General features: G+C 46.9%; 1 protein-coding gene across 1 annotated transcript in view; it reads left to right on the forward strand.

Moving 5' to 3' along the window:
• The window catches only part of LOC142764914 (protein Skeletor, isoforms B/C-like), a 60537-nt gene that overhangs the window by 27832 nt on the left and 8284 nt on the right, over positions 1-24421 (forward strand). Inside the window, exons 5-9 of the mRNA XM_075865452.1 lie at positions 11370-11538; positions 13079-13151; positions 15989-16254; positions 20151-20228; positions 23782-23833. Of these exons, the coding sequence (XP_075721567.1) occupies positions 11370-11538; positions 13079-13151; positions 15989-16254; positions 20151-20228; positions 23782-23810 (615 nt within the window). The 3' untranslated portion in view covers positions 23811-23833. The remainder of the gene's footprint in view (positions 1-11369; positions 11539-13078; positions 13152-15988; positions 16255-20150; positions 20229-23781; positions 23834-24421) is intronic.

The raw sequence follows: 24421 nt of genomic DNA on the forward strand, positions 1-24421 counted from the left end.
ACATCAAATAAACGTTTTGTTCACTCTTTCCAGGCGAAATTTAAAATGGAGAGTATTTATTACCAAACTTCGGTGACCTTGAGCGTATCTATCTATCTATCTATCTATCTATCTATCTATCTATCTATCTATCTATCTATCTATCTATCTATCTATCTATCTATCTATCTATCTAGCCGCCTACGACTTTTAGCTCTCCTGGTCGTTTCAATAATGGTATCTATATCAAACTTGGTATGACATAACATCATTGTATGAAGAACATATTTGACTAGTCATAAAATGAAAATAATGACACGTATGTCATGAATATCATAATTTAGATTTCATGGTCCTGCAGCTCTTATGGTGGTTTCGTACACAAGGCATGTTGCAAAACTGGTTTGGCATGACATGATTTTGGACGGTGAACACGAGCGACAGACCTTGACATAAAAATCATGACATGCGTGTAATGTTACTACATGACTACATGCTACGCTCATGATGCGCTCGCGACCGTTTCGCTAGCTTTACATATACCAAAATTTGTAATACGGTACGTGAATAAATGAAGAAGGTATGTGACTGGTGCAAACATGATAATCATGAGATGCGTGTCATATAACAGCAAGACTACATGCCACGCTCATGATTCATTGGCGGCCGTATCACTAGTTTCAGTTATACCAAATTTGGTAATACGAGACGGGAATGGAGGACGAAGGTATGATACTGGTGCAAACATAATTGTGATGTTTAGGACGGTTCGTGCACTTCCACTACTGTGCAGCGGCGCAGGAAACAGACAGGGAGACGAGTTCAAACGTTTATATAGAAAAGGAAGGCTATGAAAAGTCGGTGATGTGGACGCCGTCGGGACGACCACCGCGGCACATGAGGAGGAAGAGTCCCGTAGTCTCACGACACTCGAGCAGCGGTGGCGTCGTCTAGGAGATTCCTGGACCAGCTTGACCTCAGACCTCGTTTCCGAGCTCTTGATCACCGCCCGGGCGTAGCGGTTCCACGTGCAGGTTCTGGCCAGCACAGCACCGTCTGTGCCGTGCTGAAATGCTGCTCGCCACAGCTGCGGTGCGGCAGCTCCGTCACCGGCGTTCCTCGCCTTGGCAAGGGCACCACCAGGTACCCTCGGGTGCACAGCTCGCGGTCCACGTCCAAGTCTGGCGCGTCACTCGGTACGGCTCGGCACCGCGTGCACACGCCCGCGTCTCGCCCGGCAGAACGTCTCGCTCGTCCGAGCTCGGAATTGCACGCCTTGGCCCGAACACTGCGAGCGCACCTCGTGCCACCCGTGCCACCGCACTCTTCTTCTTTGTCCCGCAGTGCTTGGTGGTCCGCGTCGACGTTTTTGAGATATTTACACGTGACAATTATAAACATGAGATACGTGTCATGTAACAACATGACTACAAGCTACCCTCATGCTACGCTCGCGGTCGTTTCACTAGCTTCACATGTACCAAACTTGGTATTATGCGACATAAACGGACGACATATGTAAATGACACATCCAAACATGATAATCATGACACGCGTGTTATGTAACAACATGACTACATGCCACACTCATGATGCGCTCGCGGCCATTTTGCTAGCATCACGTATATCAAAATTGGTAATACGGTACGTGAATAAACGACGAGGGTATGTGACTGGTGCAAACATGATAATCATGAGATGCGTGTCATGTAACAGCATGACTACATGTCATGCTCATGATTCATTGGCGGCCGTTTCGCTAGCTTCAGTTATACCAATTTTGGTAATACGGGACGTGAATGGAGGACGAAGGTATGATACTGTTGCAAACATGATAAGCATGAGATACGTGTCATGTAACAACATGACTACAAGCTACCCTCATGATATACTCACGGTCGTTTCACTAGCTTCACATGTACCAAACTTGGTATTATGCGACGCGAACAGACGACATATGTAAACGACACATCCAAACATGATAATCACGACACGCGTGTTATGTAACAACATGACTACATGCCACACTCATGATGCGCTCATGGCCGTTTCGCTAGCTTCACATATGCCAAATTCCGTATTACGTGACGTAAATGGATTACAAAGGTGTGTGACTGGTGCAAAAATGATAATCATGAGATGCGTGTCATATGAGAACATGACTACACGCCACAGCCGAAGGCGCCAATACATTTCGACGTGACGTGGTGCGCGTGCTCGACGGCGTTCCTTTCGTCGCGTCGCGGCGGCGTAGCCATGCCAGGCGCTGGTCCTACCAAATACTCGCAGGCATGCGCCGCACTGCATTGCTTTGATGCATGCGCGTTTCAGCGCATCCGACATCCATCCGTCATGATAAGATGGAGACGCAGTGTTGTCTGTGTAACGCATTGGCGCGAAATGCAGTATGTCGCAATTCGCACCGGTTGCCGTCGGGCCGCGCCGACGGACGCTGGTCGTGTTTGGCGTCAGACTATTGAGTGCTCGCGTTTTGCTAACGTAGCGTCGCTCTGCCCAGAGTGCGCGCGCGTCAACGCTACATTGCAGTATATTGGGCCATTCATGATGCGCTCGCGGCTACTTCGCTAGCTCCACATATACTAAATGTGGTATCACGTGAGGTGAATAGATGACGAAGGCAAACGACACATCCAAGCATGATAATCATGACACGGAGGTCATGCACGGCATTCATTTACCTCCACCTCGTAACATTGTGCTGATTTTAAAGTGACATATCAACATTTCTCATTCATGCTTCGCATGCCATCAATTCCCACTGTACGTGGGATCTGGCCAATTTTTTGTAGTTTTCTTTTGCCACATATTAGCATGTATTTCACTAAGTCTTATCCGTGACAGAAATGCGTAAGGGGAACCATGGTGGAGCCTGGCAAGGTAAAATATCCGCTCACGTGTGCCACACCTTGCGTGTAGTGTATTACCGTGCATCTGAAGGGCGCTAAGTATCAAGCTTAGCAACAATGAAGTCTGAAAAAAATTATTATTCAATATTGCATAAGCTCCACAATAACAACAAAAGGTCACATGGTTTTTCGGCTACCCTGCCCGTATTTGAACCCGTGTCCTCGAACTTCGCTGCGTGGCACCTCACATGCTGACACGCCGGGTGTCTCCCTTTCGAGGTCACTTCGTTTCAGAGGTGAATATTTGGTGGGAGGCCACATTTTAGCCATTTTACAACAATGAACGGTGATGAGGAAGTGGTTCGACCATGGCCTAGCACGGGTATATGTGTAGCGCTGTTCCCTTTATAGGGACACTAAAAGACAACGATTCTTTGCGTATTCGTAAAGAGCGATTTCCCAGTTTTGAAAACACCACTCCTTCCGTTAGGCGACGTTTGGCGAAGTGGCTAGAGACGCCACATTGAGATTAATTATCTCCACAAATACCATGACGTCGTTGATTTTGATGGCGTCTGCTGAGTCCGACGTAGTTTGCAATCCCTAAATATGCGAAAGTAAGTAAAATACGTATTGAAATTCGTGACGTCACGCGCATAGGTATCGGTGCAAAACTTAAAAATTTAACTTCAACCTCAATTTTTTTCGCTAGTAATGAACTTATGATAGTGAAACTAAAGACATTAGAGTTCTCAGATTGCAGTTTATTACTGTAGGCCAAGTCATTGTTTCACTTTATTGTCCCTTCAAGTATTGATTTATTTTGGCTAGCGTTCATGAGCGTGAGTACAAAGTAGGAGGAAGGGGTAGAGGTGCCCCCCCCTAGTTACCTAAAAGGAGGGGCGCAAAATTTGTCCTAAATTTTGACCTAAATGAAGAAGGGGAGGGGCGCCCGTGAAAGGAATTATGTACGCCAAAGCTAACGTTAGCTATCGCGTTAACAGAGGCGTGAATATGCCGCACTGGGCTAAATCGTTGGCATGTTTTTCCTGTCCTAGGTAATTATTGAAGAACTTCCACTGCTTTGCTGCTCGTAGTTAAGTGATACGGCTGTGTAATGCAAAGGTGCGAAGGAGAGCAACTTCAGACAGGCTGGCCAATGTTTCGGTAGGCTGACCGACCTTTGTGCGATAGCTTTGAAAGGATTAGTCCGTGATGGTAAGGTGCTTTTGACAAAAACAGGAACACCTCTATAGGAACGTCGGCCAGCCTGTCTGAGGTCCCCACAGTGTATTATCTCCATCTGTCTGTTCCTCCTGCACTTGGAAGTGGCATAGTGGCAATGTTTTCTATCATACAAGTGTTGCTAGAGCTAATGTAGGTTATCAGTTGTTCGTTGCGCAAAGGACGGAAAACAGCGCTGGAATTTAGACGAACTAAAAGGAAGACGGACGACGAGGAACACTTACGCTAAATCCATCTTTTCTTTTGTAATGTGGACACATTCATACCATGACAGTCAAAACAGACGTGACTACCTGCAATGCGCTGTTATCCCTCTGATGCCAATACCACCTTGTGTCTCAAACTCGTGTGAATAATCGGAATGATAAAAAATTACGCCATCTCCCTCTAAAGGGAACCATGTGTAGAGATGCGGTGCAGCGGGCGGTGAACGCTAGCGCTCAATCGCTGCGCCGCACAAGAGACAAACCTGGGGAAGCACAAAGCACGCAGTGATGGACCGGTGTTCCCCACTGGAGGACGCCAATCGCTGCAAACGGCAATGAGAGATGGAACACTCTGATAGCACACAGAGAGCCGCAGTCGCTTGAAGTTGGGCGCATGCTGCAAATTTCGATTGTTCAGCAACGTACAGGAGAAATCTCCCACCGGCACTACCTTGGAGGTCAACATTCAGTGCTTATATACACGGGGTAGCCGGTAAACGGTTGTGTAACTCGAGCAGTCGGTTTTTTTTTTTTCAATCATGAAACTCGCTAGCACATGCTGCCTGCACAACGGCGTAGCGAGGCGAGAGAGGAGGGAGCGTATGAGAGGAGCGAGAGCGGGAGAGACGCGCGCATGTGTTGTAAGGGTGGTCACGCCGCACACCGGATCTAGCTCGACCATGAGACGTTTCGCATCCAAAAGTCGATTTTGTTTTGAGAGGGATAGATGCCATACGCAAATGTTTATTGTATTCTATTTCTTTGTGTTCGTTCAAATTTCAGCACACTTCAGCATTTTCTGTTAATTGTTAAGTTGAAGGTATGGCAGCTATTTCATTTCTCTACAAGACGTGCTAAAAATCAGAGGCACGTCTGTACACTAATTTTTTTTCTCCGCCAGCAACACTTTAAAGTGCTCGTTTTTTCCCCGCGAAATGGCCCAATTGAATATATTTACTTAGGAAGTTGTTTCACACCTACCAACAAAACGTTTCTCGGCGCACCTGCAGTACTAACTCTCAGAATTTTGTTATGCGTGCCTGTGCTTGTACATTAAAATTATCGTAGCTATCATCCTCCAGTAGTTATCATGTACAATGTAGTTCTGATTTCATCATGTGCCATTGTGCCTGTTTTTTGTAAATCAGCGTTTTAGTTTTTGAAGGCGTATACAAAATGTCACGTGATTTTAGGCTGCCCTGCCCGTATTTGAACCCGGGTCATCGAAGCATAAATAAGCATAATACTTCTGCTGACAACCTTAATGAGTGTAGCAGTATTCATAAATATTATGAACTAAAATATTGGCAGATTCCACATGCAGTGGGAATCGAAGATATGTGAAGCACGAATGAGAAAGGTTGATATGTCCCTTTAAAATCACCATCGCGTTACGAAGTGCAGGTAAATTATGCCATACACGACTCCCGTGTCATGATTATCCTGTTTGGACGTTTCGTTTACATTCGTCATCTATTCACGTCACGTGATGCGAAATTTAGTATATGTGGAGCTAGCGAAGTGGTCACGAGAACGCTATGAGCGTAGTATGTTGTCATATTAGAGAGTTTTAGTACTGCGGAATGGTGCTACGTATGCATCACGCAAGCACCTTGCGTTACTTCGCGTCGTTTGCCACTAATTGGCTTTTAGTACGCCGTAGTACCCGCGTACGTAACGAGCATGAAGCGTGTTGCACCTTCTGGTAGATCAAAATAGAAGCACGTGTTGTTGGCAGCCAATGTGAGCCAATCAAAGTGTTATAGCCAGATTATGGCCATATTTTAAGCCACAGAGCTGGTCGGTGCTTGCCGTCGATGCCGCCATTTTGCAAAACGAAGTCTCGCGCTGTCGCGAACGTGTTCGAGAGCCGCGCGATCACCTCATACGTACGCACGCACGCATCTCATGCGTGCGTACGTAGCGGCTGCGTACGTAACGCGATACGTGCGCGTAGCGGTCTGCGCATGCGCACTACGCAGAACGTGGCGTCCTTAGGCACGCAACGCCGCCACGTACGCAGCGTACGCAGTACTAAAGCTCTCTATTCTTTCATGACACGCGTCTCATGGTTATCATGTTTGCACCAGTCATATATCTTCGTCATCCATTGGCGTCACGTAACATCAAATTCGGTATATGTGAAGCTAGCTAAATGGCCTCGAGTGCATTATGAAGGGCTCAATATACTCCACAGTAACGGTCACAGCGATGCTACGTTAGCAAAACCCGAGCACTCTATAATCTGACGCCAAGCGCGACAGGCGCGACCAGCGTCCGTCGGCGCAGCCCGAATGCGACATGCTGCATTTGGCAGTAATGCGATACCTAGACAGCACTGCGTCTGCCTCTTTTTGAGATGGAGGGACGCCGGACGCTTTGAAACGCGCATGCGTCAAAGCAACGCAGCTCGCGCCCGCGAGTATATGGCAGGACCGGCGCCTGGCGTGGCAACGTCAGCGTCAAGCGAAGAAAGGAACGCGCGCCGGGTCACGTCGAAGTATATTGGCACCTGGACTGTGGCATGTAATCATGTTTTCTCATGACACGCATTTCCCGATTATCATGTTTGCTCCACTAACATAACTTCGCCGTCCATTGACGTCACGTAATACCAAATTTGGCATATATGAAGCTAGCTAAACGGCCGCGAGTGCATCATGAGTGTGGCATGTAGTCGTGTTGTTACATGATACGCATGTCGTGATTATCATGTTTGGATGTGTCATTTGCCTATGTCGTCCGTTCGCGTCACGTAATACCAAATTTTGTATATGTGAAGCTACCGAAACGGCCGCGAGCACATCATGAGCGTGGCATGTAGTCATGTTGTTACATGACATGCATCTTATGATTATCATGTTTACACCAGTCAGATGCCTTCGTCATCCATTCACGTTCCGTATACCAAACTTGGTATATGTGACGCTAGCGAAATGACGGAGAGCGCATCATGAGCGTGGCATCTAGTCATGTTGTTAGATGACACACATGTCATGATCTTCATGTTAGGGTCTGTCGCTTGTGTTCGCCATGCAATCATGTCTTGCCATACCAGTTTTGCAACATGTCATCTGAATGAAACCATGGCAAGAGAAGCAAGACCTTGAAATGTCTATCATGACATTTATGACATACGTGTCATAATTTTCATGTTGCCCCACCGCGGTGGTCTAGTGGCCTAGGTACTCGACTGCTGACCCGCAGGTCGCGGGTTCAAATCCCGGCTGCGGCGGCTGCATTTCTGATGGAGGCGGAAATGTAGTAGGCTCATGTCCTTAGATTTGGGTGCACGTTAAAGAACCCCAGGTGGTCGAAATTTCCGGAGCCCTCCACTACAGCGTCTCTCATAATCATATGGTGGTTTTGGGACGTTAAACCCCACAAATAAATCAATCATTGATTTTCATGTTATGACTAGTCAAATATGCTTCTCATATAGTAATGTTATGCTATACCAAGTTTGGTATTGATACATTATCCGAACGGTGAGGAGAGCTAAAAGTCGTAGGCGGCTAGATAGATAGATAGATAGATAGATAGATAGATAGATAGATAGATAGATAGATAGATAGATAGATAGATAGATAGATAGATAGATAGATAGATAGATAGATAGATAGATAGATAGATAGATAGATAGATAGATAGATAGATAGATAGATAGATAGATAGATAGATAGATAGATAGATAGATAGATGGATAGATAGATAGATAGATAGATAGATAGATAGATAGATAGATAGATAGATAGATAGATAGATAGATAGATAGATAGATAGATAGATAGATAGATAGATAGATAGATAGATAGATAGATAGATACGCTCAAAGTAGCCGAAGTTTGCTAAGAAATCCTTCCCATTTAATAAGTAACCCGGAGAAAATAGGTTGTGCGCATGGATTGAAGGTTGGGCAGTAGGAGCGGCGGCCCTCCTTGTCACGTAAGAGCGTTGAGCACAATGTTTGCCTCATACATTGACTACAATTATATGGAGTGGGGCTCTCCAACAAACCTTCTCTTTCCCGCACTCCTGAAGAGAACTCTGCGCACGCTTAAGCCAGTGATGCTCTGACGCTTACAAAACAAGCTGAGATGGTACGCGTCAAAATTATTGTTCATAGAGAGAGGGGTAAACTTTATTGATTTCCGGCCGATTTCTGGGCGGGGCTGCCGCCTAGGAGCTAACGCAGCGACCATGTCTCCAGACAGCTTCCTTGGCCTGCTGGATCGCCCAGTGTTGCTTGTCCAGGCCTGAACTGAGAAGCGCAGTCCGCCAACGCGCCCGAAGGTCTTCATTGGAGGCCGCCACCCCAGAATTTCTGAATAATGCTGGGAATTCACATAGAATACGGTCAAGAGTGGCTCTGGTGGTACAGTACTGGCAGAGATTGGATCTATAGACGTCGGGATATATGTGGTGAATGATGACAGGGTTCGTGTATGTGTGTGCTTGTAGCTGCCGCCATCGAACGAACTGGGCTCGATTGAGCTTGGGTAAAGGTGGGGGGTATTCCCACCTTTGCAGTCGATAGTGTTGAGTTATGTCATAAATCATAGTGAGCCGATCCTCCCATTCCCACACCGGCACAGAAAAGTCCGTATGGGTGGCCACCTCGTCTAACGCGACTCGGAACGTGAAGCCTGGAGCCACGTTGTGCGCCACTTGATTCGGACTGTCCTCCGGGTTACCTAGTGGTGTGTGGGCAGGGAACCAAAAGATGTGCACATAATAATCCACCTGGTAAATTTTGCCTGTATTGCAGGGGTCCTGACACCCAATTTTCGGTCATAATCTGTGCTTTGTGGGTTGGTCTCTGGACGTTCGCAAATGAACCGGTAAATTATAATCGGATATTTTTATTAACGAGCGAGTTACCCAGTGGCCGGGAAACACTGGCGCGCTCGCTAGCCATGACGTAACGAACCAATTGTGCCACGAGCTTCTGCATGGTGTGCAGTACGAAAGCGCGATCGCGTTTCATGGTCAGGTGCGCTTGCAATCGAGTTGTTTGAGCGTTATTCAACGTGCCACTAGAACTGCATCACTTGCAGCAGTTCAGCAATGCTACCGCGTCGCCCATGCTGCGCTGTGAGCGTACAGAGCAGGGAGAGTACTGTGTCATTCTTCAAGTTTTCTAAAGAGCCCACCAAACACACGGCCTGAGAGACAAACGTGCTCAGGAAAGGCCAGAGCGCAGGCAACGCATCTGTTTTGTGATCAGCGCACTTCACGGCAGACAGCTACAATGGTGACTAGCGTCTTCTCGGCGAGTTTGGTATACCAGTGAAAAAGCCGAGCCTGTGGTCGTACGCTGTCCCGACCGTGTGCTCGCGAATGCAGCGTCTCCTAATCGTTAACTTCGCTTGTCAACCTAGCACGCTCGAAATAAAGCTACTTACCATTGCGGAAGGCCGTGTGCAACGTTTGCCGCAACACCGAGGTCGTTGGTATCTGGGTTCGCCTCGTCTTCGACGCTTTCTTCGTCGCTCGAGCTGGTGGGGATGGGGTCGAAACCAAAACGTGCAGCGTACACGACGTCGACGCCGCTTCTGTTGCTCGATGAATCATTGCCCGAAACGGGAGCTGATGATGGTGCTGAACAACATGGCGATGGTACCGGTACCACTTCGCAACACTTGCAACACGTGCAGACCACGCGGCAAGCATCACTCGCAACACACTGAACACACTGACCACGGGCCGAAGGTGCCGTTTGGTAGCGGACGAAGGCACTGCTCCCATCAATTTGTGACGTCACGCACGCCGTGGCAAAATGGCAGTCACCGGCGGTGGGTGGAGTTTACGGCCGAAGACCTTTACGGCCCATTTTTTTCCTGAAATCATCTTTCATAGTCTAGTTTTTACACGTGCACAATCGTATGCAACACTCTACTTTCGTTTTTCGCCAAAAACCGCAAATTGTTGGGTGACCATGTCATTACCCCTTTCAGGATCCGCAATGCCTCGGGGGAGATTCTGCCGCTGGTGTAGTTTCGAATGGCCGTCTGTGAGTCGCTGATTACATATGAGGCGTTCTTGTGGGCTATGGCCATCGTGATGGCCAATTCCTCCGCCGTTTCTATGTTCGGTGTGATGATTGACGCACTGCTTTTGCATTGTTGTGCGTGGTCTGCGACAGCAGCCATGAAGCGGTGAGGTTTCTGGTAGCGTGCTGCGTTTACAAAAACCGCGTCATGATTGAGCCCCCCCCCCCAAATAAAAAAAACCTTGACATGGCTCTGGCTCCACTGACACGTCTGCCCTTGTTGTGTTCAGGGCGCATGTTTCTTGGTAGGAGTGGTGCTGTTTTGCTATGCGCGGTACTGTTTCTTGGTATGGGTGGATGGCAGTGATGGTTCCATTGAACAAAGACTACAGGAGGATATTGACACAGTGGAACGGTATATACAAGGAACAGGGCTATCCTGCTGGGCGGAGAGGTCTGAGCTACTGCTATATCACCCTACACTCACAGGTCGACCACCCAAGCAACATCCCCAAGCGCAGACACACACCGATATAAAACTCACTACAAGCGACGGCCACGTCATACCACCCGTGGATAAAATCCGAGTGCTAGGTCTCGTCATAGAAAGTAAAGGTACCAGCGGAGAGACAGTTCGCAACATTGGCGCCAGAGTGTCGAACACGATGCGCCTCATTCGGCGCATTACCAATAAACACAAAGGCATGAAATAGATTGGCATCACCCGTCTGATCCAAACATTCGTACTAAGTCAAATCACCTGTACGACCGCGTATCACCGATCGTTCACAGCAGAAAAGTCAAAACTCAATAGCCTAATCAGGATAATTTACAAACAAGCCCTATGTTGCCTCGAAGCACCAGCACCAGAGTCTTCCTTCAACTGGGTTTACACAATACGTTTGACGAGCTTATCAAGGTTCAAGGAATCTCCCGATTTGAGCGAGTAGCCAAGACTAAGCCAGGCTGCCAGATTCTACATAATCTCGGAATTCCTTACCATATTGAAATTATTGTTTATATCTATTTTATTTTATGCATTTTTTCCATTTAGGTATCTTGTTTGTCGCTGTGATGCAGGTTGACTTCGGCCACGTGGTGTTGCCTCCCAACTTCATGCTGCCGAAAGAACAGAGCCTGGGCAAGCTGTCACCTATGTTAGGAAAGACCAGCGCTGACGACGTTACGCTCAAGGACAGCGCGACGATGTTGCTCAAACAGTTCCAGTACGACGCTGGCTGCGCAGGCTGTGAGTACAGTATACCACAGCGCTGCCCTAGAGTGCCGTCTTACGTTACATGTGCACCACCCCATCTCGCATTTCACTCGACCTTCCTGAGAGTAATGCGTGATGGGATCAATACATTCATGCCAGGGCCGGGCCACTAGCGAGCGTTCTGTGCAGGGCTTCCAGATGCCACCGAACTAACAAGTCAGTAATCATCACAAGATAAACCCGAATGAAGTAGAAAATTCAACAATTTTATATGTTTAAAGCATATTTTGATAGCAAAAACTGTCACTCAAATACAAAGTTTGAAAAAAAAAAGAATCGCCTGTTTTGTGCAGTGAAAGCAGGAGCATCTATGAAGGTAAGCGCATATTTACTTTTCAGCATCGTCTCCATTTGGCTGAATACATGTTTCAAGTGTTTGAGTCAGGTTTTTTGTTTATTGCCCCAACGTATTTTTTCACTTCAGCACTTAACTACTAGAAGCGACAAAAGCGCCGCTATAGTCAACGACAAACGCTGTATTGCTGAACATGGTGATTACCTAAATAAGCATAATTTTTGGGGAAACAGTGAATAAGTTCGAGAAACTCGACAAGAGGCTGGCTGCAAAATTCTACAAGCGATTCGGAGAATGAACAAGCCTATAGTCGGTGACAAGCTAAGAATAAAAAAGTAAACTGCACCTATGTCTACTTGTAATATGCGCGTCCAACTGCGGCTGCTTTTTACTATTACGCAACAGTATGACGTAAGTTTCGCCACAACTTTGAAGCAACGAATGTCATAGGAATAATCTAGAAAAATCGCGCAAAAAAGAACAAGCACCTTGGTACTTGCAGAAGTCATTTTCCGCCTCGGTGTATCAGTGGCTATAGGGTGCTCTAGGGCTCATCCGAAGGTAGCGGGTTTGATCCCGGTTGCGGTAGTGGTGGTGGTAAACATTTATTAAAAACGAAGAGGTGGCCAGGGAAACCATGCTCTGGTGTGTTAGCTTCCATAGTACTAGGTGGAGTCACTAGTCAGGGATCCCCTTGGTCATGACCGCTGTCCTGGCACGCTGGACCGTGACTTGTTGGGCCGGAAGTTCCTGGCAATCGAGCAGAGCCCCCTCCCAGTCCTGACTGGTTGGATTGGGCTACGGGGGTGAAGAAATATTGAGCAGGCTCGTCCGTATATTATGTGGTAGGTATCAGCCACCTCCGCACAGTACTGGTGGAGGCCGGAAAAGAAAGAGTCCGTGGCGGTCGCTTTTCGATGGAGGCCATCTAGCAGAGGCCCTTGTAGTGTGTGATCTCAGTGCATGTTACAAAGCACCAGATGCCAAATTTTTCGGATCCTTTCACTACAGCGTCTCTAATATATCACTTTTATATATCATATCACTATTATAAATAAATAAGGTACCGGTTTCTTCATGCGTATAATGTTTACAGAACCGGGTGCACGACTTCATTGACCAAAATGTACAATGTTTGAGTTGTCAGAGCGTTTTGACGCGTTCTTATTTTCTCGCAATGTAATTGGTTTTACTTCGTTGTTGTTTCTTTTCCTGCAGCCGCCTTCTTCATGGCAGCGCCGAATAAGTACGCAGAAGTGGCTCAGATGACCAAACTGCTCTACAATGGAAAGTACGAGGAGCTTTCTTTTTTTTCTAAATCACAAGAGTTCGGGAGGATGGAGCATGAATACATTGGTCCATCTCTCATTGGTAGCAGTGGTGACCTGCCATAACTGAATGAGAAATATGCGGCGGAAAAAAAATCATATCTGACGAAGCGAGTTAGCAACCAAAAACGACTGCCCTGTTTATATGCCAGAGATCCACTGAAAGATTCTAGTAAAATTAGTGTCGTACTACAAATCTCATCTCTTCCACAAGTGCTTTATTATTATACTTTGGGGCCCCACATTTACCCTATGGATGGTTTTCAAGTTTTTTTAGGAAGTGCACGCTTTGTAGTGTACGACAATAACATTTTACCAGAATACACCAGCGGTACCAAACTGTGTGCAACCGGGAGCCATTTTTTGATAGTTTTCTTCGTAAGGCACATTTTTTTCAGGCCTATTTCCCATTTAGATACGGCAGGACGCCGTTCGTGCCATCGAGAGATAGTATACCACGTACGGGTGTGCTCAAATCCTGCGAATGTCTTGGCTTGAATGTCATCGTGCGTGTTTTGTGTTTGACTTTAGATCTTTCTTTTTTTAGTGGCACTCTAAACGTAAAGTCACGAGCTCTAACTTGTAGATAAAAATGATTACAATATTTAAGCTGAGCTGAGCTGGTTGATAAGGATGCATTGCGGAGTAGCGCAAAAGACGCCGACGACACTTGCTAGAAAGACGAAACGTTCGTAGCGTCTCTCTAGCTTGCGTATGTGTATTTGTTTCACTATTTCACAATGCGATCGTAGCAACCCGAAGAAATAAGGAAACTATTGCATGTATGATAGGCTTTTGGCGCACAACTACCAGAACACATTACATCAATAAATAGAGCACATTGACGATGCCGCTACTCGATTCTATGCATACTCTGATGCAATGAAAGATATATGTGACACCAATGGCGTATACTCATAACGTTTGGTGCTTCGGCAACTCATGAGTACGTCCGCCATTTTTGTTTCTGGGCGAAACCGTGGCATCATCTGCTACCGTTTCCAAAGGAGATCCCATGGAGGGGCTGAGCTGCACTCGTTTGCGGAGCTTTCAGGTTAAGGAAACGTGCCTTTTTTTTCCGTAATCTAGCACTGAATGCTCAGTGAAGCTCACTGTGCTTTTAGACATTGACAAGAACCAAACTTCGGAGTTCTGCGTGCGTTTACAAACTTGCCCGTTGTCCGCCTCAGTAGGTCAGTGGCTAGGGTGCGTGGCTGCTGACCCAAAAGTTCTGACCTGAAAGTGCTGACTTGATCCCGGCCACGGCGGTCACATACCGATAGAGGCGAAACGGTGGAGGCTAGTGAACTGTGCGGTGTCAGTTTACGTTAAAGAACACCGAATGGTCGGAATTTCCGGAGCCCTCCTCGGCGTATCTCATGACAGTATAGTGGTTTTGGGACGTGCAGGTGAATCTTGCACAGAGATACGTTAGGGTCTTTTGCGCAAATCGAGCCTCCTGTGGCAGCACTCATTTCCTGCTGCTGTGTTCGTCAGCCTCCGTTGCACTGCTTGCAAGTTCGTGTACGTTAATTCTAGTTTTCGTTGAGCTGAAACTTCCGCAAGCTGAAGTTGATCAATCCTGCCCCCTCAGTGAGGTTGAAGAGCAGTTTAGCGCGTGCCGATTATCATTTCCGCACTAAAGTGCAAAGCCAATATTGTTGACAGAACGAGCTGGTGTCAGTAGTTTATTTTCCTTCGTTCGGGCAACTGATATGTTTGTTGTGATTGGTGATACTAAGGCCGCTCGACGGTGACACCGTGTTCCCGGCATTATCAGAAATTGGGTGAACAACACTTCATTGGGTGAACAACACAAGTACAAATCGGAAGTCATCGCAGAACGAAGATTAAATGGACAGCAGCTAGCACCTGAAAGGATCCGATATGAGGCTGATGTTGTGGCGCCCAACAAAACATTGCGGGTCGACATTACGTGTTTGTCGATAGACGGTCCTGCACATTTTGAATATGCCCTACTTGTACTGAAAACGTTTGCGAGTTTACTCAAGGCTGCTATGCTGACTAAGACCATGAAGTGTAAGTACTTCGAAGATTTCTTCTTTCCTGCGTTCCATTTTTTGGGATGCTCAGGGCCGGGGTCAGGAAAAATCTCTACTTGAGCTTGGTTCGGACCACGGCCCCGTACAAAATGGCGGGAACAAGCAATGTACACCGTAATCAAACAATATGTAGAGCGAGCAGGTGTTTGTGAAGTACCAGTTTTTTAGATTATCAATGGTAACACCACAGGGTGAATTCAAAACGCACTGAGAGGGATACAATGTTCTTCTAGTGCGTCTGTTGTACGGTGCATTTTTCACTGTGCGGCTTCTGGCATTGGTTATGAGAACTAAAAATCAAGCCACGGAAGGTACATGGACAATGTTTGTAGTGATTACAGTATAAGCATGGTAAAATTAAAGAGAATGAAATGGTAACTTGCCGTCCGGCTGTGATGAAACCTGCAGCCTTTGAATAACGTGTCCGATTCTCTACTAATTAGCCTACGCGGTGGCCGCCATCCTAACCTACGTTTTCATAGGGCATATCTGTGCTTTGTCTTTTACTTTTTGTCGACATTGTGTCAAACACAATTTTGTCAAGACCATATCACGGTATAGGCATGCTAAGCCCAACAATTCGAGGATGTGTCTAACATATTTTTAATAACGGGCACTCAAATTCGAAGGGCCTATATGGCGTCGCTGTGCTTGGAGGCACTCACAGAAACGTCCGATTTCACCGGGGTTTACTGATTAGCAATCGGCGCACTGTGTTATTCCATCCGCGCATGCAGTACAGACAAGCTTCCCAGGATCGCCAAGACAGACGTAACGCTCTCGCTGCCCGCTGGTAAAAACTGGAACGACTTCACGTGGTTCTCGGTCTACTGCGTCGACACCAAGGCAAGTCACGCCGACTTGGACATCGACAGTAGGAAAGCCTTAGCGGTGCCGGTCCACCAGTCGGCTATTCCACCTCCAGGTCCAGGTCCAGTTCCGGGTCCAGCTCCGAGTCCTCAAAATCCGGATGACAAAAAGACCGGAGACAAGGGCGACGCAGGTAAGATGCTCTTTTATCGAGACCTTACATTGCTTCGGGGCCTTCTCGTGGCCACCGTTGCCTTGCCCATGCCTAATCCCTCGCTCTACGTACCCGCAGTCTTCAGCTTGCCACCGTCGCTTCGCAGCCATTTGTTGCGGCGCTAAATGTTTCCTTTTTTCATCTTTAGTGAACCGGTTGCGAGAGGGATTTTTGCTCAGTTTTTGTGACGCATACCTGTTGTGGGTGATGATTTTCGTACAGGCCTCACATGCATCGTACGACTGGCTTAAGCAGCTTCGCTGCTCCAAATTGGCATTGTTTTGTGAATATGGCCTCAGTATATACGTACCTGCCTCATGGCCTTTCGAAAGTCAGTGGTTACAAATCGAACCGCCGATCTTCAAGTCAAACGAATTCAGTTTATTTAACGTCTGGGAGATGTTTGTTGCACGGACAGAAAACCTGAGAAGGCTTGACTAGATCCGTGCACCAGTCTATGGCATACAGTGGTGGGGATTACAACAACAATAAAAATAAAATGCAACATATGAAGAGAGAAAGAAAGAACAAAGAAAAGAGCACAAAAAAGTACGTTCACACATCAATAAAGAAAAACCATACATAAACATAATTTTTAGAAAATTGAAATTGCTCCAGCCACAGTTCAAATAGAGTCCGACGTTTCGAGACCGACCCGGTCCCTTCCTCAGGGGGTGACTGTCTTGGTCATGGAAGTGTCGTCGCGTCGTGTTCTCTCACCACGGCTCCGGCTTTCCCTTTCCACCACGTTTCGGAGACCATGAACGTACACCGAAGGCATTGTTCCCAGCGAGCGGTTCACGTTGGCAGGCGTATGCTGAATGTGCCAAGACTCGAGCAAGGGCCTCTTTCCCAAATTCCGTTCTGTTTCAATCACAGACGCGCCGTCTAAGTCAATTTTATGGTCGTGCTTCTCGCAGTGCTCCGCCAGAGCGCTACGTTGCACTTCCATCTTCCTGACGTCGTTCTTGTGTTGGCGCATTCTTTCCGGGAAACACTTGCTCTCGCCTATGTAGCAGGCTGGACACCCAGAACACGACACTTTGTAGACAACGCCCGGGTGTAGCTCCCTCGGAGGTCGGTCTTTCAGCCGCGGTAGCAAGCGAGCGAGCGTCGAAACAGGTTTATGGATTACCGTGACCCCGGCTTTTCCTAGGACTCTCGAGAGCTGTTCACTTATGCCCGGCACATATGGAATGGCGACGCGGTTGTTTGGCGCCTTCGTTTTTCTCGTGTGCGGTGGTGTGGCGAGGGCGGAAAGGGGGTCGGGCGGTGTGTCGCTTGCAGGTGTCTTTCCGCGGTGCGGTGGTTGTCGTCTCGACAAACGGCGTGACGCCCGGCGGATGAACGCTTCTGTGTAGCCATTCCCTCGTAGCTCGGCGACAATCCTCTTTTCTTCTTTCTTCCTCTCACCCTCCGACGTGCAGATTACTCGTGCACGTGAAAGGAGTGCCGAAACCACTGAAGCTTTGTGGGCAGTTGGATGACAGGACGCAAAATGCAAATACCTGCCGGTGTGAGTTGGCTTTCTATACACCGAAAAGGTCATGCGCTCGCCCTGTCGTCTGACTAAAACATCGAGAAACGGAAGCGCCCCGTCTCGCTCTCGTTCCACCGTGAACTGTATCGCTTGGTCGATGGAGTTTAGATGTTCGAGGAAGCTGTCTACTGCTGCCTTCTTTATTATGCAAAAACAGTCATCCACGTACCTCACAAATACTTTCGGCCTGTCAACAAAGGAGCCCAGTGCCGTCTCTTCTATGTGTTCCATTGTGAGATTCGCAGCCGTAACGGAGATCGCCGCTCCCATCGCGGTCCCGCTGGCTTGTCTGTAGAAGCTCCCGTTGACGCTGAAATACGTCCCCTTGAGGCAGTATTCCAGTAGGCGACACAGTTCTTCGACGCCCAGGCAGGTTCTTTCATCCAAGAGCTCGTCTTGGTTCAACGCTGCTCGTGCGCTAGATACCGCTAGTGCTACGGGCACACTGGTGAACAGGGACACGACGTCGAACGAGACGAAGCACTCATCGCTGCTCACGGTCACATCTCTCATGCGCTCCAAGAAGTGGCTGGCGTCGCGTATGTGGGTCGGTGTTTGCCCCACGAGCGGCGCGAGAGTCCGGTGGAGATACGGCAACTTCAACATCGACTGCCCGACATCTTTCCGTCACTGGAGGAGTTCGCACGAAATGTGGCTGCAACAACTGCGCAGAAACAACAAGCGACCCACAATAGTAAGCTTAGTAGTGTAGGTAATGTTTAGTAGTGTAGGTAATGTGTACCTGAGCATTTACTTTCAATAAGTCGTGTGGCATTTTCGAACTTTCTGTATCTCAGGATGGCGTGTGCGGTATGCAGGGTCATTTTTTGTCAATTTCGCCGGTGTCTTTAGAAAGGAAATTTTTTTTTCCTACTTGAGTTTCCGAAGTAATCTGAAATTGTACATGTTTTGTACGCTTAAATTTCAAGCTTTTCCAACATGTTCTGTGTGTGACGTAGGTAAGGAGCGTTAAAAACTATGTGTACTGCATGTTTTTGCAGTAACAGAAGTTTTTTTTTCTTGTGTTATTGTCCCGCAGACCAGTGCACCATAGGTCAAAGTGGAGGAAAATATAGCATTGTATGAAATATCCTTAATTGCAAGAGTGAAGGTGAAGCAATGTCGACGCATAAGGCCAATTACCTTTGACAGCTCTTTGAGCAATTAATCGATGCGATCATCCCTGGACAAGTTACTCGAGAAAAATACACCTAGTGTCTTGAATGTATTCACAACTTTCATTTCAGAAATATTGAGCACTGATCGGGGGATCACACAGGAATTGTTCCGCAAGTGAAACAAAATGGCCTTAGTTTCACTGATGTTTAGTTTTAGATCATCGCTAGTAGCCCACGAGTGAATGAAATGAATTGCTTCATTTGCCCGATCCGAAAGACGTGCAATATCCGAGCCATCGAAAGAGAGTCCAGCATCATCAGCGTATAGTATATGTTTTGCCGTACGATCATGTGAACAACATCATCAATATAAAGAACCAAGACCGAGAATGCTTCTCAGTGGTACACCTACATTAACTGGGTTAATTGAATATTAGTGACCATTAACCATGACAAACTGCGTAAGATGTTGCAGATAAGATGTGATAAGCAACAAAGTTTTTTCCTCGAATGCCACACTGCTTCAATTCTTTAATTAGCATGTTGTAGTTAATGAGGCCAAATGCTTTCGCGAACTCCAAACGGATACCAAGAACCAAGTTTTGACTTTCGAACACTTAAAGAATTATTTCGTTTTGCGTGAGCAATGCGAGCTCAGTGGATTTATCTTTTCGGAAACTGTATTGCGAATTTTGTATGTCTTTGGGATACCACCTGGTAGAACAAAATCCCTGGTTGTTTTTTCAAGGCTACCAACGCTTAGCATGTGTTCTATGTACGTTGCCAACCTGGTAAACTCCAGAAAGCGAAGCCATGTGTGAATGAAGCCATTGCAGAAGCGTTCGCGCTGTTCCCTTTTTCCATTGATGCCGCTCCTTTCACTTCAGGGAAATAAGTAGGGCATTTATTCTAGTTTAGTATCCAAATTTTGAATTAAATCTGGCAGATAGTATGTATGTTCTCTAAATACGTTTTAAATAATAAGATGTTAATCGTATTTAGTTTAACTATAGTAAATGATAATAGTTCATTGAATCACTACTTCAGCTTTATTGAAAAGTACGTGGACAGGTGTTTTTTTTTTCGTAACGCTCCCTACATTGAACAAAACTTAGGCCTAAAAGGAATATTTATAATCACCAACACCTATCCACTGGCTAGCGCAGTTCAGTGCCACCCCCATCGCTGCCCATAAATTTGTTTTGTCACTTTTGCAGGCTCACTGTCCGTGCTGTCACTTCTTACCCTCACCATCGCCGCCGTGATGACAGCCCTGGTCACTCGACAGTGCTTCGGTGAGTTGATTCTCTGTCGTAGCTAGCACCGTAATATCGTCACATGGTCGTGACGTTGACGATGGCAGTAATAGGCGTGTTCAAGATGACTCTTTACGCGAGTGAACGTGTGCCCACGAACAATGATAACGCTAACTATATTCCCTGCACATTGATAGCGGAAAACAGGTCTAGCGTCCACCGTCTATAAACTTGACAATCAACTCTCGAAAAAAAGAAAAAGACAGGACTATTCACGTCCTATAAAGCCGCAATGCCCTCATTGCGAAGAGAGACGTTGCACGTTACCCCACATGCTCTGGCAATGCGCGGCGCTGCGCGATGGCGAGCCTCTCAGCACAGAAGCTGCCTGGAGGACGGCAATTACCAGCTCGGACCGAGAGGTCCAAATCCGGGCTGTCCAGAGGGCCCGCACTTTGGCGGAGGAGCTCGCTCTTCCTGTCCCCACGTGGGTGCGGCCCGCAGCCGACCCTCCCTCTTGAGGGGAATCGGCTCCTCAGGACAATTTGTAAATAAAGTTCATTGACTGACTGGCTGATTCACGTCCTGCGTGCAATATTAAGGAAATCATCTTAAAAAACAATCTGGAAGCTCCAGAAACATTGAGGCGTGGTCACCGTCAAGCGCTGCAAACTGTATTGGCTGGTTAAATACACACACGTCAAAAGAACACGCTTGGCTTTGTTCTACCACCGTTAAGCACTTAAACGGTTGCACAAAATGGCGTAATGAAACGTACAGGCGCAGTGACTTCGTTCGGATACGCCAGGATATACGTAGCGTGAGCTAAGGGGCGTCGGCTAAGCTGAACGTTTCACGCAAGGAACTAATTACTGGCGCCAAGCCTTTCTTGTAGCAGAGGCTGTCCATTCGTCGCACACATATCCAAACGAACTGTTTATGAAGTTCGTCTCCAAGGATCGAGTCGGACTAGTATTTTCACGAAGTTTCAGCGTATAATCAGTCAACCAGCCTCCTGCATGGCGACGCCGCTTTGTTAGACGATCCTCTTTTTTTTCCCGGTGTCTCCACAGCATGTTTGGCTTTATTCTGTTCGTTCTTCTCGACCGCTAATTGCCAGGTAAATATATTGCGATTCGATGAGTTGAGGATCTGCGCTCTTTTCTGCCACTGAGCAGAAATTTTGCTCTCCTTATTCATGGCAAACTCTAGCAAACGCCCCGCTATTCGTATGTAGTGCCTCAGTAGACGCAACCAAAGGGACTAACAAGGTATACCCCAAGCGATAGCTATGGTTTTATCTCAACAGCCTGTCATCCCCTCTTTAGCATTTTTTAGTGGTAAAGCTCCTCTTAGTCTGACAAAACCTTGTCATGCGTCACGTGTCTCTGAGAGAAGAAGAGACGAGAAAGAGAAGCCAATATCTCCCGAACAGTATAATAAACGGCGCTGTCTCATAGAAGTAGATATAAACTGCAGTTGAGTGAGGACATTCTAAATGGCGCCATACCGCTACCCTCCGATTGGCTGCTGCGCGGGCTGTGCCTGGGTACGCGGAGAACGAGTGCCTCTCTGTCTCCTGGGTTGTCGTCATGTGTGGCGGATTGTTGGCGGGGCGTGGACGAAGCACAGTGGTGGGTGCGTTGAAGACGCTTGCGCTCGGCTTCCTTGGCACGTGCCTCATCGGTGTTACACGGGCACCGTCTGCGTTCTCGAACGCGATCAGATGCATGGACGCATGCACGGACGGACGAACACACGGACACGTGGACAGATGGACGGACGGACACTTCTCCCCACTCATCATCATTCACTCTGTGGATAGGCCGCGATTTTTTTCTTGCAACCCTCTTATAAGACTGATCGGTTATAACAATAAAATTTTCGTGGCACTTGAGTAGTGGTATAAGTGGGTTCGACTGTAATTGAAAGTAAATTACGATTTAGCTTGACAGCACCGCAGCGGCGTGCGAGCGCTCGAAAAATTTGCCTGCGGCAGCGGACACTGAACTGTTTAACTTTAGGTAAATGTGCGCAAAAGTATACAGATGCAGGTTGGACACACGGCAGAAATGTGCTATTCATTAGCAACGCCCCGCAGAAACCGTCACCGTGGTATATAGCTCAGTGTTACATGGTTCCGCTTTAAAGTTCGAAACGGTGGCTTGACTCTCAGCGTCGGGACACACGAACCTACGGTGGTGTCAAAATGCAAAAAATGACCATGTACACAGATGCGCAGTCTTGAGCACTATGAAAGGCGACACTGAAATTACCTTTTACAGGTCACAAACGCTAAATGCAGATAGAATGTGCCAAAATGATCATGACAATAAATGCTAAATCAGAAAGGTATATTTTGTAGCACAATACGTCGCATTTATATTGGTACATCACAAGTAATTGTATATTTGGCGGGCACCCCGTGCTTGAAAAGTTTCTCTTAATTTGAAACCTTCACGCTAAACCATAGGCTGTTTTGCCTCAACTGATTGTTTTTTTTTTGGGGGGGGGGGGGGGGAGGGACCTATGTCTTCCTTTGAAGGGACGCTAAAGGCCGGCGTTGATTGTTCAAATAGTGGTCTATTTTTGTGCCAAGAAAGTGCTTATTTAAAATAAAGTCACGGTTTGATTGTCCGCATCGCGTTAGCGCACTTCAAATCACCCGTGTGAAAGCGGTTTCTTATAGGTCACTGTTTCCGTGCCCAACGTTACCCATCTTCACTACGCGGCCGCCGACACCAGTAGCAGCAGAGCGAAAGTAGCACAAGCTACATAGCAAACGATGACCATTGAACAATTTTCCGCAATCTCGGAGGCCATGGTAGTGCTAGCTTGGTTCAACTGGGCCCCGGTAGATCGCGGCAGATGCCAAGCCTAACCACTTTAACCAATTTTTGAACCATTCGCGCCATTATCCATAGTAATGCCATCTATAACAGAAACGGACAAGAAGCATTTTATTACGGCTCTTGATCCACGGAAAGTTCTTTTTTTATTGGAGCTTGTTTGATTTCTAGTGAATAATTGTAGTCCGACGCTCTCACATCATCGGAATCCTTTCGCAAATGCTCCACTTGTGGCGCATGTCGTGTCATACGCTTAGCTAAATTTATTGGTAAAATGCACTGCCATTGATATTATTGCTGGTTGAGGCGTTGTCATACATTGAGCTTTCGCTCTGACATAAACTGTTCTTTGCTTTTTTGCCCTTTTAAACACGAATTCCTTGTTCCTTCTTATATTACTCACGAGCCACGACTGTATCTTAAAATAGGAGAAATGTTACATGTTAGTATGCTTTAGTTGCTTCTTGCTTCTTCTTTTTATGATTTAAAGTATCCTGTAATCCCGACCTCTCAGTACTACTTGCACCATTACAAGACATGATTCTGGCAAATAGTCTCAGAATTTATTTTGTAGTCTCTTACAGACTTCGAACACGTTTTTGTTATTTGTAATAATCATGTGTTTATGTAAAACACTTTGCCAATTTACCCAGGTTTTTGATAAGGTTGCCTTAGAACTTCCTTTTGATTGGGACGCCATTTGAAGAACCATAAATTTCTGCGTTCTTTTTTTTGTTCAACAGAAGGAGGTCAGCATGTCAAGAGCTCTTGAGGATGGCTGCTTATTTCCACGGGGTGAGTGTACGTCGGTCTCGGCTGCTGACCCGCACGTCGCGGGTTCGAATCCCGGCTGCGGCGGATGCATTTCCGATGGAGGCGGTTGTAGACCCGTTTGCTCAGATTTGGGTGCACGTTAAAGAACCCCGGGTGGTCGAAATTTCCGGAGCCCTCCACTACGGCGTCTCTCATAATCATATGGTGGTTTTGGGACGTTAAACCCCACATATCAATCAGTGTACGTCGGTAACAGTACATGAGTTACGTTTACTTTTTTTTATCAGCCTTCAATACGTTCAGACTGGTCAGCTCCAATAGCTTAAGACTGCGTGATGCATTAAGGCTCAGTATGAACAACTGTAGAGATTTCTTGTAGCATTCAGAAATTGAAGGTTTCTTTCATTCTTTCTCCTTTACTCGTGATTTCTGTGCAAAGTTGAGAAAGCGCGCTTTACCGGTGACATATATAGCCGTCTTAGAAACTAAGTGAGCTCAATGATGCTCGCATCTGGCGCACTGCAGCGCAAAACGTACTTAACAGAAAGAACACAAGGGACGACGACGAGCGCTGAACTTTCAACAACTTTTATTGAAAAACTGCACGTA

Source organism: Rhipicephalus microplus, chromosome 6 (assembly GCF_043290135.1).
Source record: "Rhipicephalus microplus isolate Deutch F79 chromosome 6, USDA_Rmic, whole genome shotgun sequence".
NCBI lineage: Eukaryota > Metazoa > Arthropoda > Arachnida > Ixodida > Ixodidae > Rhipicephalus > Rhipicephalus microplus.